We start from the raw sequence: 17,276 nt of genomic DNA on the forward strand, positions 1-17,276 counted from the left end.
GATGGTCTTGAATTTCCTTTTTAAAATGTTAATTGTAACTAGAAAAAAGATCCTAAAAAGTTAGAGAAGTTATTTGTTTTCCTATTCTTTAATCACCCGTGGCCTCCTAACACAGGTACAACAGTAAAGCTCTCACGGAGTGTTAGCACATTTACTCAGTCAATTACTAGCAATGCCCCAGCCGCTTTCTCAGTAAGGCTCTCCACAGATCTCATCAAGAGGAGTAACATTGACCACGGAGGATATTGGTGGGCTACACATGGTAGATAGTTACTGTTTCAGCCATGTGTACTTCAATTTAGTTTTCTTAGTCCTCTAGGGAAAACTTTGAAAACTCTTTCAAAGATTTAAACCAGGGTGGGACTAGAGTCAGGGAAGCAAAGCAGCTGGACTGCCAAATTTAAGGAGGCACCCCCTCTGGGTCACTCCAGTGACCTATGTCACCAGTGTGGAAGCTGGGGTCAGCCAACACCTAGGTCGGAGAATGTGCACCTTGGCGTAAGAGGGGAAAATGACCACTTGAGAGACAGCAGACTTAGGTCCCTGTCCCCTCTTTGCCACTTTGCCATATTTCTTCAAATCTAAGACGCCATTGATTGTACAAAACACCATAACTTTGTGTACCACTAAGAAAAAAATGCTGCCCATTAACTATGACATAATGGCCTAATGACAGTCCCACGGGATAAAAGAATTGGTTCCACCAGCCTCTCACAGCTTTGAATTTCTTCCTCTACACCGAGAGATTAGGCAATTTCTCTTGCCTTCAGTTTAGTTCCTTGACATGTGATAGGCAATCCTTTTACACATATCTCAATAACAAAACACAAATCTAGCTTTATGTACTTGTGGGTATCTTTTCTTTATTAAAAGCACTTGGCTGCTACTTTGCAAGAAACAAACAAACAAAACAAAACTGAAATTGCGTCATTCCTCCATCAACAAATATTTGCTTTATCAACATCAAACTTATACCCCATGCTCTCTTCCCTTGACTCTCTGTGTAACCATGTAAACAGTAACGTTTTGTTTCAATGCCGAATCACAGCGTAAGCTTTTTGAAGCCATCTTAATCAGCAGTTAAGCTCAACACGTGTATTATAGACAACGGACTCACCTCGGTTGAAAAGTCGAAAACATCAAAAGCTAAAACTGAGGAGACGCATTCGCAGGCAGTGACAAGAACACTCAGCCACAGCCTGGCCCACAGCAATTTGTAAGGTGCTGCCCCACCAGCACTGGAGCTCACAGATTCAGACTGGTAATCAACTCACGAGACACACGTGGCCTTAGTTCCTAGCTTACAGCCTTACCGCAGGAAGCAGGGGAAATTCAGGATGCAGGGGATCTGGTGTCTCACAGGAAGGCCAGCAACCACCCACGGGCAGAGTCTTGGCCTCCCTCCACCCCCCAGGGGATACACACAGTTGCTAGAGATGACGTGCATGGTTCACCCTGACCTGAGAAGGCACCACCTTGCTGCCTGCTGGCCTCTCTATTGCTCCGGTCCTGCAGGCCCAAGGCCACATGACAACTCCAAGCTCTCCGAGTCCTAGTGCAGCCAAGAATCTAGAGTTTCACAATAATCAAGGCAGATAATCTACCCAACCTGCAGAGCAGTCCACACTTATTTAACCCCTTTTGTTTCCAAGAAAAAGAGAAGTCTGAGGTTGTCTTCCCTGGCAGGTTAATGGGAAAAGGTTCCAGGTCTGACTCTCAAAACACACCCTGATCCAGGGCCACTGAAATGGGAAAGGGGACATCTCAGAAAAACGGAAATGCTGCTTTCACAAATCACTTTAACTGCCAACCCTAGTTGCCTTCACTGAAGTGGGGATAATAATTTTAAGGGGCTATACAAGGGGATAGACTCTTGTGTTCCTTTTCGGCTCTCAAATCGGTTTGGGAACCTATGACGTGAATGAGAATGAGCTGCTGCAGCTTTACAATGGTCGTGCGACTCCTACCCTACTAAGGAGCACAGGCTCCCGGCCCGCCGCGGAAGTCCTGGAGCTCAAGCAGCAGAGCCACTGGGTTGTCTGTGCCCCTGGCATCTGGAAGTCGCTCACCGGGCCTGAAGGGTTCCATGAGCTTCTGAGGTTGCAAAGAATAATAGTCACCATTTTTGACCCTTTAATATATGCCAAGCAGTTTCTATACATTATCTCATTTAATTGGCACAATAACCCCATGGGGGAAGTGTTACTCTTCCCGTTTTACAAATAAGGACACACTGCTGGCAAGTGGTGGAGCTGAGATTAGAACCCAGGTGGTGTGCTTTGAGATTCATGCTCTTAGCCACCAGTTACCATCTCTCACCCAGAGTCACCCTGTCTCCCATTGGATTCAATGGCATTAACGAAAGGCTACTTGACGCAAGTAGTAACATTGGGCTCCTTTAAGTAACGCCCAGGGAATTCAGAAAATAAGACTTCTTGTTAGTCAATGGGAGAGGATGTGATGTGAAGGGGGAGATGACTCGATAATGTGGCCTCAGAAACATACCGGCCTCCTCAAATAAAAACAGGGTGACTACCCTTCAGGATGTGCCATCTGATAGAGACAATGTATTATGGGCTGAATTGTGTCCCCCAAAATTGATAGGTTGAAGTCCTAGCCTTCAGTACCTCAGAATGTAACTGCATTTGGAGACAGAATCTTCAAAGAGGTGATTAACATTAAACGAGGTCATCAGGGAGAGTCCTAATCCAGTGTGACCGGTGCCTTTATAAAAAGGGATTCAGACATAAACACAGAGGGAAGACCCCATGATGACACAGGCAGAAGGTGCTCAAGCCAAGGACAGAGGCCCTCAGAAGAAACCAAGCCTGCTGACACTTTTATCTCGGACTTCCAGCCTCTGGAACTATGAGGAAAAATTTCTGTGGTGTAAGCCACCCAGTCTATGATACTTTGTCACGGCAGCCCCAGCAAACTAGTACACGATATTATGTACTGCCATACTATTTCCTCTTTCTAGACACAGGAAAACAATATCTCCCAGTTTCCACACATTGGAGTGAGGTCCATGTACTAGTTGTGACCAAAGAACCGTAAATAGAAGAAATAAGCTTCATTCCTGGTGGGAGGCATGGAAGAGGACGTGGCAGCTTTCCGCAGCCTCTCTCTCCGCGCCTGCCATGGGACCTCAGAGATGACACGTTCTAGATCGTGCAGCTCCAAGATGGCCGAGCGGCTTCTGTCAGCCTGGCTCCCTGAATGACCGTGTGGTACAGGGCAGTCTGCTCACCTGCTTTGGACACATGATGTGAGTGAGAAATAAACTTTTTTTTAAAGCCATTTGAGGTTTCAGGGTTAGTTTGTAACAACAGCATAGGCTAGTCTCCTCTCACTCACAAACCTACCTCCGAAAGGCCAGGGTACCGAAAACAGATACTTCAGGAATTCACGTGTCATTTGGTGAAATCATATTACATTTCTGCCTTTGTAGGTAAAAAATGGTCAAATATGGACAATTCCATTGTTCAACCTCTAATTGTATATATTTTCAGAAATAACCTTGGCAACCAACAAGTCCTACCCCCTCTACTTTACAAATGATACACTTGAGATCCATTCAGATTCACTCGTTTACCAAAAGCCCAAACATATTAGCAGAAGAATTGGACCCCAACCAGAATTTACATTTCTTTTTGTGAAGGCAAGTTGGCGGTATCTATTAAATAGTAACCACGCTCTTTCACACGGCAACTCCACTCCTAGGAATTGATACACCAGGAATATAATGGGTATGCAGAAAAATATAAATAAGATCCACTATGCTAGCACTCTATATGACTGTGAAAATTTAGAAATCATCCACTCACAAGGTATTGGTTAAATCAGTTATGGTTCATCTATCTGCTCGCAAATCTATATACTTAAAAAGAAAGATGTCAACATTTTTGCTCACATGAAAAGATACTCAAGTCATATTGATAAAAACAAGAAAGGATATGTAGAAAAAGAAAAGAAAATCACCACCCATAAAAGATGTATGAATCTCCGTGCACTGAGGTGTATGAAATACCCGACTCCTAGCAGGCACTTCTTGCCCCCTTCCTTCTTACATACTGCGTGGATCATTGCAAATAAACCCAAGCAGCAGGGCCAGCTCTACCACCCACCAGTGTGATCTCAGGCAAGAAGCTTCAGTTCCCTCACCTGCAAAATGGAAAGAAATGACAGCACTTCCTTCAGAAGGCGTTGATAGGAGACTATGTACACAGAGTGCTCAGAACAACACTCAGCACCCAGTAAGCGCTTCAGAGATACTCGCCATTATGGTAACGATGACGATACTCATCTCTGGAACCTGAAGAAACAAGTTTCTTATAGTTCGTGTTGTATTTACTTTTTTTTTTTTTGAAATCTCTTTTAGAAAACTATCTAGTGAGAAAACATAGTAAATCATCCTGCTTGTTTCCCTTCCTGAAATTATATAAAAAGGCAATGCTTCTTTAAGCAGGGCTTACCCCATAGACTCCAGCAAGGTTAGACATTGCAATATTTAACGTAGCTTCTAAAGACAATTTTATTACCAAATGGATAAACTGCTTTTCTGAGAAGTTAACATTCACAGAGTCCTTCCCAGGTGAATAAATGGTCTATCAGGTGTAAGCTAAGGTGCCTCCATGGGATATGCGGCACGCTCAGCCCTCTTCCATCGAGGCAGCAGTTCAGGGCTTCTCCTCTACTGACTTCTGTAAGGGTGGTTCTGGCCAGGCTCTCTCGAATGCACAGAAAGGACCTTTTATGCAACCACACTCTAACGTAAACAGGACTTTCTCTTTGAGATCCTTCCCAGGGCATCCTAAGCAACAACTAAACCAGCTAGGTTTATTTCCGCAGACCTTAAGCCTGAAAGATTTGTGTGGCTGTATAAACAGATTGGAATTAAAATTCAATTCACCCACAGTTCTGACCCAGTACCTCTTCGGTCCACGCATGCATGTAACCAAGTACAGTCAGACTGCAAAGAAGTAGTGAGGATTCCTAGGCTAGCTAAGCTTGGCAAACCAGAATTAAAGGTTCTTTTGAGCCTTTTGCGGCAGCTGAGGCCCAGACAGGTTGCCCGGCTTGCGCACAGCTTCACAGCTGGTCAGCGGTACAGTCAGGGCTAGAACCCAGAGACTGGCTTCCCAGGGCATGCTCTTTCCACTACTGGCCAATTAGTAGTATTCTTCCGTTTTTGCTTCTTGGAAAACCGAGCAAAGTCAAAACAGCTCATTCAAGGTCAGAGGGGTAGTCAAGCAGAACTGGCAATGCCAGCCAGCAGATTCTAAAACCCTAGAGGGGGACTCCCCTTCCCCTCGCCTACCCCCGTGGGCCCTGTGTGAATGTTTTTGTTGATTGTTGATTGTCTCCCAACACACAGTTTAGAGGAAGTCTCTCTTCCAGGTCAGCGACACGTGTTTAACTTCAGGTTCTAATGCCAGCGGTTGTTACTGTCAGGGAAGGCACGCCCCCCAGTGCCCTGACCTGGCAGCCGGCAAAGGCTGCGGGGGCAGATGCCCACCGCTCAACCGTGGTGGTCTCGCGGCCCTAGCAACTCGCAGCTCGTGCATAGCAACTCGTCAGCGACATTTTTCTGGGGTTAGAAACCTGGAGAGGGCAATCTGGTGTCAGACTGAGCTGCGAGCAGCATGGGTGGGCACGGCTAGTCTTGAAGGTACAGAGAAGCCTGTTCAAGACCCGTGGCCAAGCCTTACAAAGGCTGGCGCAAGCCTCACCTCCCGCAACAGTCCAGGGCACCCCGTCTACCTGATTCTGGTAACTAAGTGCACTTCAGGTGACGTGACGCCCAGCACAACGCCCCCAAGTTCAGAGGGCCAGCGCCGCCTGCGCGGCTTCCCCCTTGGACGAAGCGCTCCCCCACCCCCACTCCCGCGCTGCAGACCGTTCTCACTGGCACTTTCCCACGACCGATGGTAAGAGACCCTTCTCTGCGCCCACGTTGCATCTCCCCCACGTGAGGCGCGTGGTTTGAACCTTACGCTCCGTCTGTCTGCCCAGCGAGCGCCGTCCCGGGAGCTGCGCGCGGGTGGGAGCGGGTCCCCTGGGTCACGGAGTCGCGAGCGCGGCAGTGAGGCCACGGAGGCGTCATGCACCTGGACACCCCGTCCTCGCGGGAGTCCGGGGCTGGCGCTGGTTTGCTTTTGGGGAGGGGAGGCAGCTCCGCAGCCTCTGGAAGCACGCGGAGGAAAGCGGGGCACCGCGGCGGCGCAGGGAGCGCGTGGGAAACTCGGACGCAACAGGAGGCAGCGGCGCGGGCCGACGCGGCAGCGCTGGGCTGCGGCCGGGAGAGCGCGCCCGCCCCGAGGGACGGTCAGGCGGCGGGCACGGCAGCCGCTCCAGGTGCTGCCCTCCCGGGAAGGAGGAGGGGCGCTGGCACCAGGACCCGCAGAGACTAGTGGCAAACAGGGCAGAAACACTCCTCTCCGGCGGCGGGGCGCCTGGAAGGGGCCCGGGGCCGGCGCTGGCTCGTGCCTGGCGCCCTGGGCCCGGCGGAGCGGCGCAGCGGCGGCTCGGGGACGGGCAGACCCCGCGCGGGGCTCACCTGGCGCGCGCCGGGCGGGCAGCGCGGCTGGTCCATGCCGGCGGCGGCGCCGCCCGTGCCCGCAGCCCCGCCTAGGGCCCAGGGCTCCGCGCCCGCGCCGAGCCTCGCGCCCGCGGGAAGGGTCTGGCCGTTCCGAGGGACTGTGGCCGCGAGCCGGAGCCTCTGTGCGCCTTCACTCCCCAGGCACGTCCCGAGGCCGGCGGGTCCTGGGTCCTAGCGCCCCTCCCGGGGTGCGGAGCCCCGACTTTGAGCCCGCCCGGCGCCCCCCTAGCTCTCGGCTCGGGGCAGCGACTCTCCCGCCGCTGGAGGGAAGTGGAGGCTGGCTGGAGCTGCCGAACCTGGCGCCTTTCCTGGGACTGGGGTCTGGGGCGCCCAGCTCCCTCCTCACCGCGCCCACCCTTCTCCACTGTCCTCTCCGAGCGCCTCCACCCTGAGAAAACACCGAAGGATCAGATCTGCCACATCCCTCAACTCAAATTCGCATACACGATTATTTTTAAAAGATCCTAAAGTGAGAGACATTAGTCACTTATAAATATATATACGATATACCCTATATAATAAAGATCGTTCTTCCTCAAAGTGAAGAACTTTTGTAATCAAGTGAATACATAGGCAACACGCTATTATGCGTGTGTATGTCTGTGTGTGTCGGGCGATTATCCCTCAGCCTTAATTGTGCGGACAGTTTACCAACGTGAGTCAAACGTGGATCAACCACAGATGCTGCCACCCTGACCCCTCGCAATCTGTTTAGGGAGCTGGAATCTGAGGTCTAGGGAGATGATATGACACCTTCAGACACTTTCAAAAAGTAATAAACTGTGGGTAATTAGATGCCCCCACTGTAAAGATCTCAATTGTGTTATTATTCCGCCTGCCTTGCACCTGGCTCCTCCAGGCTGGAGGGGTTTCCAACAAAGACCTAGAGAGCACTTGCATCGGCATCTCCTTTCTCCCTGCCCACAGCGCTGTGTCAGTCCAGCCAAAACCGAGATCCACAGGAGCAATCTTCTCCCGCTGGCTTTCTCATCCAGAGAGACTGATGAGATTGCTAATGGCAGAAAAGGAAAACAAGTCATTTTTAGAAGTCAAGCCTAGTTCACAGGACATGGACGGAGACAAAGAGAAACTTTATTTTGGTGTTAGTGATCATCTATAAAGGCCTACAATAAGGCATGAGAGCAGTATGAATATATCCTTTATAGACTTTTTCTAAGGAGCTCAAAGTATTTTCCCTCAAAAGCACTCCTCTCTGTGTGAACAGACTCTAAGACCGCCCCCAGGTATCCCCACCTCTTGGCCTTCATGCCTTTGTGGAATTGCCCCCCCTTGAGTGTGGGGGAACCTGTGACTTGCTTCCTACCCGCAGAATACAGCACAGTGGTGGGATGTCAACTTCAGTGATTAGGTTTCACAGGCTTACTGAAAGACACTTGCTGGCTTTGATGAAGCAGCCACGTTGGGGAGGCCCACGTGGCAAGGAACTGAGGGTGCCACTGGCCAAGAGCTAGTTAGTCCAACAGACTGGAAGGAGCTAAGTCCTGCCCACAACCAGAAGAGCTTGAAAGAGAACCCTCCCCCACTCGAGTCTTGAGATGAGACTGTGGCCCCACAGATGGCAGAGGACCCAGTAAAGCCCTGCCCAGACTTCTGCCCCAAAGAGACCGTGAGATAAGATGCATGTGTTGTTTAAGCCACTACGTTTGTGGTCCTTTGTCATGTACAATAGTGAAACTAAGACGCTTCTTCCTTCCACAGATGGAAAAATGAGGCAAAAGGGGATTAGGTAGAAGGGCTAAGGTCATTTAAATTATCAGCGGCATCTATCCTTAATTCACAGTCACAGCCTTTTCAGGCCCTGTCTAGACGAGGAAAAGCAGAAGAGCGAAGACATCAGAAGGCGAAAGACCAAGTGCAGGTTGAGATGTGGTAGCGGGTAAAGCAACAACTTTAAGAAAGTCTGAGGCAAAAATAACCCAGCAGCTAAAAGGATGGCTTCAAAAACTCAGGGTCAATTAACCCCAAGCAAAAAATACAAATATTTTCAGAAAAGAAAGTAAATAAAATGAAAGGAAGACAAGAAAGAGAAAAATAAGAGACAACGAGGAAAGGAAAAGACACCAAATCCTCCGAGTACCTTTTCTAATTATCTACAAAAGAAAAACAAAAGCCGCAGTATTCGCTCCTGTAAGTGTGGGATTTTCTAGAAGAGCCGCTTGAGAAGTACTGGGAGGCTGTCTGCACACAGTACCTGCCTGTGCAACCAGCAGGCTGTCTGTTGTTCCCAAGATATTGCATTAAAACAGACGGTGTCTCAAAACTCTTAGCCAGAGTTCTGAGGGTCTGCACACATTTGTCTGATTTTAAGTGTCTTTGGATGCCTCATGTTTAAAAGTTTTCTCCTGCATCCTTACTATAATATAGCAAAGTTGAGCCCAAGCTTAACCCCCTGGATGTTTATTTCCTTCCGTGAACCTCGAAGGGGATTATAAAGTGGTGTCTGATTTTTAAAGAAAGAATGAGAAGACGGGAGGAAGGGAGAGAGAGAAAGGAAAACAAGAAGGAAGGAAAAGGTAGGGTAGAAGAAGGCAGAGTTCCCCGTCCAGCTGGGGGTGGGGCTGGGGAGGGCTAATGCAGCGCGTGAAGCTCTGCTCTCACACTTCCCCTTGCCTGCTGGACATCTCTACTTGAGTCCGTCAGTATTTCACAATGGAAGTTTCTGAACCAGACGGCATCATCGCCCTACCAAATCTGGTTCCTAGTGGTTACCGCTCCTACCAACTGTCCCGATCCACTCGACAGCCGTCTGGCTTTCCTCCTCCTCTCTTGCTCTCCATACCAACCAGTCAGCACTTCTATTGCAGTGTCACTGGCCAGTCCCTCCCTTGGCACCCCTATTGCCAGGAGTGAAACAGAGCCTGTTTATGCCCCTGTCGTCTCCTGCCGGACCTAGCTAGGTAAGTAGGCAATAGCCAACATGGCATGATTTAGCTCAGAGGTGCTAGAGTCCACCCCACTCCTTGCCCACGCCCCTAATGTCTCCCCTACCCAGACTTTACAGGGCTTGAAATTCCCTCAGAGTGTGTTTGGTTTTTTTCTAATTGGTTCAGCATCCTAAAGTTTAAAACTGTAAGTATTTCTATTTGTGGTAACTCTTTGTGCCTGTAAAACCTTCATAAGACTGTGTGTATCAGACCCTCTCGTCTTCTCTGAAGAGCCACTCAACACTCCACTAACTTAGGAAGAGTAGACCTACTCTTTCTGGGGTGAAGGAAGTGGGCAGCAAAAACCAACTCCACCCATTTCACAGCTTCACCCGTGGCCTATGTGTCCAGCTGTTTAGAACATGAGAGGGAGTAAGGTGGCTTCTGGTTGGAGCTGGCTTTCTGGTGGCCCCGGACATGCAGTGGAATCTGCCTGTTTCAATCTATAACCCAAGAAGCAGAAATATGGGGGAGGAAGAAAGTTTTCTTTCTAGTTCACGGGAAATACACAGAAGCCCGACCTCTGAGAGCTGGAGGAGCAGCAGTTATCTATTGATAACAGGACTTTGGTTCCACTGATGAGGTTAAAACAAACAGGGTGCACCATCTAGGTTCCTTTGATCATATCACTGGTCATTCCTCTTTGAAGATTGAAGATGTTGATGTGCGACAAGCTGGGGTGCCTGATTGTCACAGTATGGAAGACCAGGACAGTCAAATGCCACAGTGTTTGATAATTTCTGGAGAAGTTAAGTCCGTGGTTTACCTTCCCTGATCATCAGTGTCACTGGCAATACCTGCATTAAATTCCCCTTGGAGTTCTTCCACGAGTGGGCATGGCATTATCCCATTATCCCCATCCTCATTATCCCGTTATCCCATCATCACTATCCCTATCCTGAGCCAAAGGAATACACAAACAGTACCTAACTGTCCTTTCACAACAGAGGAACAGATTCTAAGAGGCCACCTGATGTCCCCTATGCCTCCCTCACCCTAATCTGTGAGGAGATTCAGGATCCCAGCCCCAGTTTTTCCTAATCCTAATGAAATCTCAGACAGAATCAATCAAAGCTACTCTGAGGAAACCGAATGCACGTCCCATAGAATTCCAGATCAGACATCCTCCAGCCCCAGTGCCTGCTCTCAGGATGGCTCAAGACGAACAGAGAGAGAAGAATGGAAAGTTCAGAGTAAACCTGCACTTGTCACAGGGATGGGCATTGGCCCTGGGGCCCGAGTTACAAATTTGCAAAGATTAAGTGGACTAGGAAGTTGGGTGTTAACAATAAAATATCTTTCACCATTATTTATCAGCAGGAGGTAATAAGCTTAATGATGAAAGCCTTGCACCGGTATCTGAGGAGAGGCCACAGTGTTGACTGGCTGTCATACATTCCTTTAGGTGTATTTGAGAGCCAAGCCTCTCCTGGTCTTCAATGATGCTACACCTAACGTACGTATCTATCTATCTATCTATCTATCTATCTATCTATCTGTCTGTCTATCTGTCGAGAGAGGTATTTCTAACAGAGGCAAATTTGTTCAATTATGTATTCGTTCATCCACTCAACAAATATTTTTGAACAACTACCATACGCCAGGAATGATTTTAGGTGCTGAGGATAGACTGTAAACAACATGAATCCATACTGTCATGATGCTTACATTCTAGTGATGGAAAGAGAGACAATTAACAAGAAAGAAAAAGATCATTTTATCATGATCTGAAGATAATAAAACAAATTACTGCAATAGATAGAGACTGTTGGGGAGGCCACTTTAGTTTGCGAGGTCAGAGAAGGCTTCTCTGGGAAGGGACATTTGATCTGACACATGGATAACCCCAAGGAGCTAGGAATGGAAAGATGTGGGGGAAGAGGATCCCAGCAAGGGAACAGTGTATGCGAAATCTTCAAGGCAGGAACAAGCGCAGTTAAGTTCAAGCAAGAGATAGGATCCTAGCGTGGGCAGATACGACAGGAAGCTTGTGATGGTTTTAAGCAGAGAAGAAACACAGTATGATCTGCTTTTGGAAAAGATTGCTCTGGCCACTGCGTGGAGAGTCAATTCTAGGGAATTAAGGGTAGAAGCTGGTAGGAGCTCTTGGATTAATCCAAGCTAGAGATGGTGGTGACCAGGGAGAAACGGTCCGGTTCACTATGCATGCGTTTTGAATAGAAGGCTAACAGGACTTGCGATGGAGTGCATGTGGGGAGTGGAGTGAGGAGAGAGAAGAAACAGTGATAACCACTGGGGTTTTGGCCTGGGCAGTTGGGTGGATGGTAGTGCCGTTTCCTGAGATGGAGAAGGGTAGCGGAGGAGCAAGAAAAGAAGGGGTGGGAAATCAAGAGCCCTGCTGTGGCCTTGTTCAGTCTGAGTCTCTACTAGACATCCAAGCGAAGACATCAAGAGGCAGCTGGATCTCCGTGCCTGGAGCTCAGTGGAAAGGTCAGAGCTGGGGCAGCGAATTTGGGAGTCATCAGTGTATCGATGCTGCCATAAACCGTGGAGCTAGAGGAGGTCACTTAAGAGGGCCATGTAGTCAGAAGGGAGAAGAGGGTGAGGAAGCCACACTCTGGGCCTACCAACTCTTAGGGGTCAAGGAGAGGAGGAGATGCCAGCAAAGAGACTCAGGGGCCGTGGCCGTATAACAGGAGGAACCTGCCAAAGAGAATGAAACCATTCAAGTGACTCCTCCATTGATAAGAAGAGCTAGAAAATGGAGAACTCCTGAAAGATTTTACAGAAGGAAGAGACATGGAGATTTGCCCATTGTAAAGATAAATCTGGTGTTGGTGGGAAGCATGGGCTGGAGAAGACTAGTAGGGGTAGAGAGGTCATTAATAATAGTCCAGAAAGAGCTGAGGGGAGCCTGAAGAAGAGCACTGGCGTTAGGAATGGAGAGGAGGGAAGAATCAGAAAGAAATTCAGGGATAGAAAGGGACTTGGTGGGGCCAGTTCCAGGGCCAAGTGGTTGGGTTTGCACACTCCACTTCAGCAGCCCAGGGTTCACCAGTTCGGATCCTGGGTGTGGACCTACACAGCGCTCATCAAGCCATACTGTGGTGGCATCCCACATAGAATAACTAGAATGACCTACAACTAGGATATACAACTATGTACTGGGGCTTTGGGGAGAGGAAAACAAAAGAGAGAGAAAGATTGGCAAAAGGTGTTAGCTCAGGGCCAATCTTCAAAAGGAAAAAAAAAGAAAGGGATTTAGTAACCAAGGGGCCGTGACTGCACAACTATTGGATGCTAGGACCTCCCACAAGGCAGGCACTGGTCAGGCGAGGGCAAGCACTCTGGTGAGCCGTTCTGAGTATACTGGGTCTGAGGTGCCCGTGGAACACACAGGAAAGATGTCAGTAGGTAAGAGGATACAGGTCTGCAGGTGACGGGAAATGTTTGGGTTGGAGCTAAAACTTCAGGTGTCATCAATACATAGGTAAGAGAGGAAGCTCTGAGCAGGAGAGGGAAGGATCTAGCCTCAAAGGCTTTCAAGAGGTGAACAGAGAGGGGCTGGGACAAAGGAGACTTGAGCAGATGGCCAGAAGGTAAGATAATCCGCCCTCTGGCCAGAGGCTGGGCCCGGCGTAAGTTCTTCCAGAACAAGGACCTCAAAACTCTAAACACCTTAAAGACTGCAAGTGGAGAGCCACTCCCCGACAGAAGTAATATTCTGATAGAAAATGAGATACAGCTGCACACACACGCGCGCACACACGCACACTTAACACAGAGACACTTTCTGGGGCTGGAAGGTTTTTTCCTCCTTTAAAAAATGAGATGGCGGGAGTAAATTAGAAAAACTTCTAGGGGCTGACCCGGTGTCGCAGTGGTTAAGTGCACACGTTCTGCTTTGGCAGCCTGGGGTCTGCAGGTTGGGATCCCGGGTGCAGACATGGCACCGCTCATCAAGCCATGCTGTGGCAGGCGTCCCACATATAAAAGCACAGGAAGATGGGCATGGATGTTAGCTCAGGGCCAGTCTTCCTCAGCAAAAAGAGGAGGATTGGCAAATGTTAGCTCAAGGCTGATCTTCCTAAAGAAAAACAAAAAAACTTCTATTTCCCAAATTTGTATAAGAAATGAAATCCACTTTAATCAAATTCTCACAACTCTAGCAGGCTTTTTTTTTCTTTAAAAAGAGGGCAATATAGATAAATTCAGAATCTTTCACCCCTTAGATTTTGACTAACATTCTATTTCTTTTTTTTCCCCCTCTGCTCCTCCTCCCCAATTTATTTTTTTCTTCCCATTCCTAGTCATAGTATTCAAGTTAAAGACAAGAATGTCCTGATTAACAAAACCTCTGGGAATGAAGCAATTTGGTAACAAAATTGCCCATGTTTTAAAACCAGGCAAACTCCTTCACAAACCAGGTGGGTCACGAGTAATACGGACCATGCAGGTCCATAACAACATCTCTGAGACCTTTATTATATTCAGTTGCTAGCAGATAAAAAAACAAACAAGCAGATATAAACAAACAGACCTCCTCACATACTTTCCATTTGTTTGCAAAGAATGCAAAGTAAATAGTACCAATTCTCCAGAAACCTCTGCAGTGAGGTTTGTCTGGTCGCCCGCCCCCACCCCCCCCCCACCTCCCTTTCTGTACCTGTTCTCCCCTCTCTCCCATCCGGGTGCCCACTTTGTACCCTCCTGAACTTTTGCTCCTCTTCTCTGGCGAGGAAGGCCTGTACCCTCCATTTGTGTTCACTGATTGACTCATGGCACTCTGTCAGTGTTACCTCAGCCAGGAATTTGCATTCCCAGTCATTTACTGACTGCTTACTACTTCCTTCTTACTTCCTTACTGGGTGGTGGTGGGGAGAGGCCAGAGATAAAGTAAATACGTGGAAAGTTCTTTAGGACTCAACTTACCTGCTCTGAGACTCCAGCCTGTATTGGGTGTCCCCCTGTTGCTCCACAGTGGCCTGCCTTCCCCGTGCCAGCATCAGCTCTAAAGTTTCCTAATGTCGTGTCTGTAGCTCCAACCAGACTAAGCTCCTTGAGAGCCGAGGGTGCATCTGTCTTATTTTTAGATTCTCAGACACAAAGTAAGCACTCCATAAATGTTCACTGAACGAATAAATGAATGAATGAATTGAAGTTGGGATGCAGGAGTTATAATGTTGCCTTCCTAAGTGACTAGAAAAGATGGAACAATTGAAAGGAAAGACTGTCCTTTATCTCCCCAAAACCATTAAATGGTCTTTGTTCCCTGGCAGGTGCTAGAAGCTTTGACCTAAAAGGTACTAGAAGCAGAAAAACAGGCACTGTTATCGTCTGCTTCTCCCAGGGCCAAGAACATCAGCTCCTGGCCCAAATGTGGGTTCTCCTGACCGAAGACTCCAAGGTGCCCATTCTATGTTGCGTGCTGGTCTTCACATTTCATCTATCACGTTGTTCAGGCAGACGTCTGTTGGGAGCTACGAAGCTCCAGGCACCGCGCTGGGCCCCGAGGACTCAGCGATGCAGAGACCCGGTCCAGTCCCTGTGTTCACCAACCTTGCCGTCCAGTTGAATTACTATTGAGTGAACTCTCAGCCGAAGACTCCATCGCCATCCACCCATTCGTCTATCCAACCGATGGATTCCCCGTGTTTCTTATTTTTTATAAATTTCTGAGAACAACATGAGTGTTTGGAACATATTTGTTGAATGAAGGCTTCCTATAGTTTGGGTTGTTTTGGAATCATAGAAACGTTAAAGCTGAAAAGGAGTGTGTTGCACAGTCTCTGTTCGCCCCTCCAGACGTGCTCTCCATCCCTTCTCCCTGGACGGTGTGCCCTGGCAGGCTGACCTGTAGGGAATACATCATGGCCCCTTGCCCTCTGGCTTCCATCAGCCCAGTTCAGCCAATGGGAGACACCAGCACAGGATCAGAGCGCGGGCAGTGGCGGTGCACCTCCAGGGCAATGCAGAACTCTTTCCAGGTTCCAATGTCTGCTGCGTCCCCTGCCCTACTACCACCTGCCTAGGGGTGTTGCCTTCAGCCTACAGGTGGTGACAGCTTGTAGGCTCTCCCTAGCCCACAGAAGCTGCACCATCCCTAGCTGGTTTCCCTTAACCCTGCCCACACCCGTCCACACTGGGGTAGGATGAGCCTTCAACTGTCTCCTGAAGGGACTCTGATATGAACCCCATCTTTTTCAACCTCCAGATGTGGAATTGTAAATTCCTGAAGAAAAGGGTCTACTTTCAATCTGTGGCCTTTATGGCTATTTAGAGCCACATTGTGACTTTATTACTATCGTCATACACAGATTGATTTTTTAAAACATATCCCATGGGGTGGACAAAATTATGCCAAGATGAAGGTCAGACCTGAGATGCCAACTAAAACAAGCGTACAAGGAACCAAGTGACAAACGCTTGGCATTTCAAATTCCAACAAGTCACAGCCAGTGGAATCAAGCTCAAATTTTGCTGAGGCTGACATCTAACTTTTCCAGTTCTTTCCCCAAGTCATACCCCTAAACAGGACAAGTGACCTCCCTGCCCTTTTGTTCACAAATCTCCCTCTGCCTGGAACACCTCTCCTCCCCTCGTTTCTCTATGTCCCATCCCTTCCTATCCTACGAGGCCTAGTGCAAATGGCCTCCCATAAATGGCCGAGCTTTCTATGACTTTCCCATTCAGAAAATAGCTGTTTTCTCTAGACACTTGGAGCATTTTGTTTGTATTCACTATATCACTTACCACTACTTGTGTTAGAATTATTTGTGTCCAAGTATTTTTCTCATTCCTAAGCCTTGAAGAGGCCTGAGAGCAAGACAATGTCTTACATATCTTTCTTGCTCTCAAAGGACCTATTGCAGTGCTTCAAAAATTGAAATTCCTAACTAAATGTTTGCTGACTGACCAAGTAAGTAAACAAATGAATTAATAACCAAAATTATTTTTGCTTGGAATGTTGATATAATTTGTTCTGAGTCTCAGAAGACCAAACCATATTTCACATTTTCGTCCATAAATAGCAAATACATAAAAGCAAATGGCACTATATTTGAGAAGAAATATTTTCAGATTGTTTCCATATGTGTTTCTATACATAACGGTTTATGCAATATTTTAAATCAAATTCAACACTATGTGGCCACGTATCTTCTAGAAGCTCATAATGATGATTTAGATCAGAGCTTAAAACCACAACAAAAAAGTTCTTAAAGGAGATTTGTTCCTTTATCCTTCAGTCCTGCTCGTTCTGTGGATGTTTTCTTCCCAGGCTTGGCTCTGATGTCACTTTCTGTCTTTGCCTTTCTCCAACTTTCCCTGGCAAAACTGCTCTGTGTCTCCCGAGTTTTTATTGCCCTTTGCACACACCTTTGTTATGGCTTCTCCCCCACTGCTCTGTGTATTTATGTGTCCATCTCCCAATAAGACTGGGAGCTCCTCAAGGGCAGGACCCAGTCCTGATGACCTACCCATCTTCCCAACACCTAGCACAGCCCCTGGCACAAAGTGAGATTCAGTAAATGTGCTCTGAATTTAGTCGGCCTGATGCCAATTGTGTGCTTTGGCTCCAAAAACCCAACCCATGCTTTCTTTGGTTTAAAATCCCATGACCTTTACGAATTGCGTGAGATGAAAGAACACACACACCTACCTTGCTTTTTGGAAGCGGGGTCTGAATTTCTTATCTATAGTCAATTCTTTGACCGGATCCAGGTTAGGTATCATGGACCACTTCCACAATAACTCCTTCTGCTTGCAGC

At 48.0% G+C, this 17,276-nt stretch overlaps 1 protein-coding gene and 1 long non-coding RNA gene across 12 annotated transcripts in view; one reads left to right on the plus strand and one right to left on the minus strand.

Moving 5' to 3' along the window:
• PDE8B (phosphodiesterase 8B) overlaps positions 1-17,276 on the minus strand; it is a 227,030-nt gene extending 209,754 nt beyond the window's left edge. For 2 of the 11 annotated variants that reach the window (XM_070517896.1, XM_070517897.1), the window contains exon 1: positions 1,118-1,258. Coding sequence is in view for 2 of the 11 variants with exons in the window: in XM_070517903.1 (XP_070374004.1) it covers positions 6,560-6,595 (36 nt within the window). In the remaining 9 variants the exon portion in view is untranslated. Of the gene's footprint in view, positions 1-1,117; positions 1,259-1,313; positions 1,408-5,996; positions 6,120-6,559; positions 6,772-14,439; positions 14,788-17,167 lie in introns of those variants that run through there. The other 9 variants (XM_044777976.2, XM_044777977.2, XM_070517898.1 and 6 more) reach the window with 9 other exon arrangements.
• Positions 4,198-14,922, plus strand: LOC139046232 (uncharacterized). Its single transcript, XR_011506047.1, has 5 exons — positions 4,198-5,930; positions 9,427-9,519; positions 10,952-11,002; positions 13,818-13,934; positions 14,787-14,922. It is a non-coding gene; the product is annotated as an uncharacterized lncRNA (long non-coding RNA).

The sequence above is a fragment of the Equus asinus genome, chromosome 9 (genome assembly GCF_041296235.1).
Source record: "Equus asinus isolate D_3611 breed Donkey chromosome 9, EquAss-T2T_v2, whole genome shotgun sequence".
Taxonomy (NCBI): Eukaryota; Metazoa; Chordata; class Mammalia; order Perissodactyla; family Equidae; genus Equus; species Equus asinus.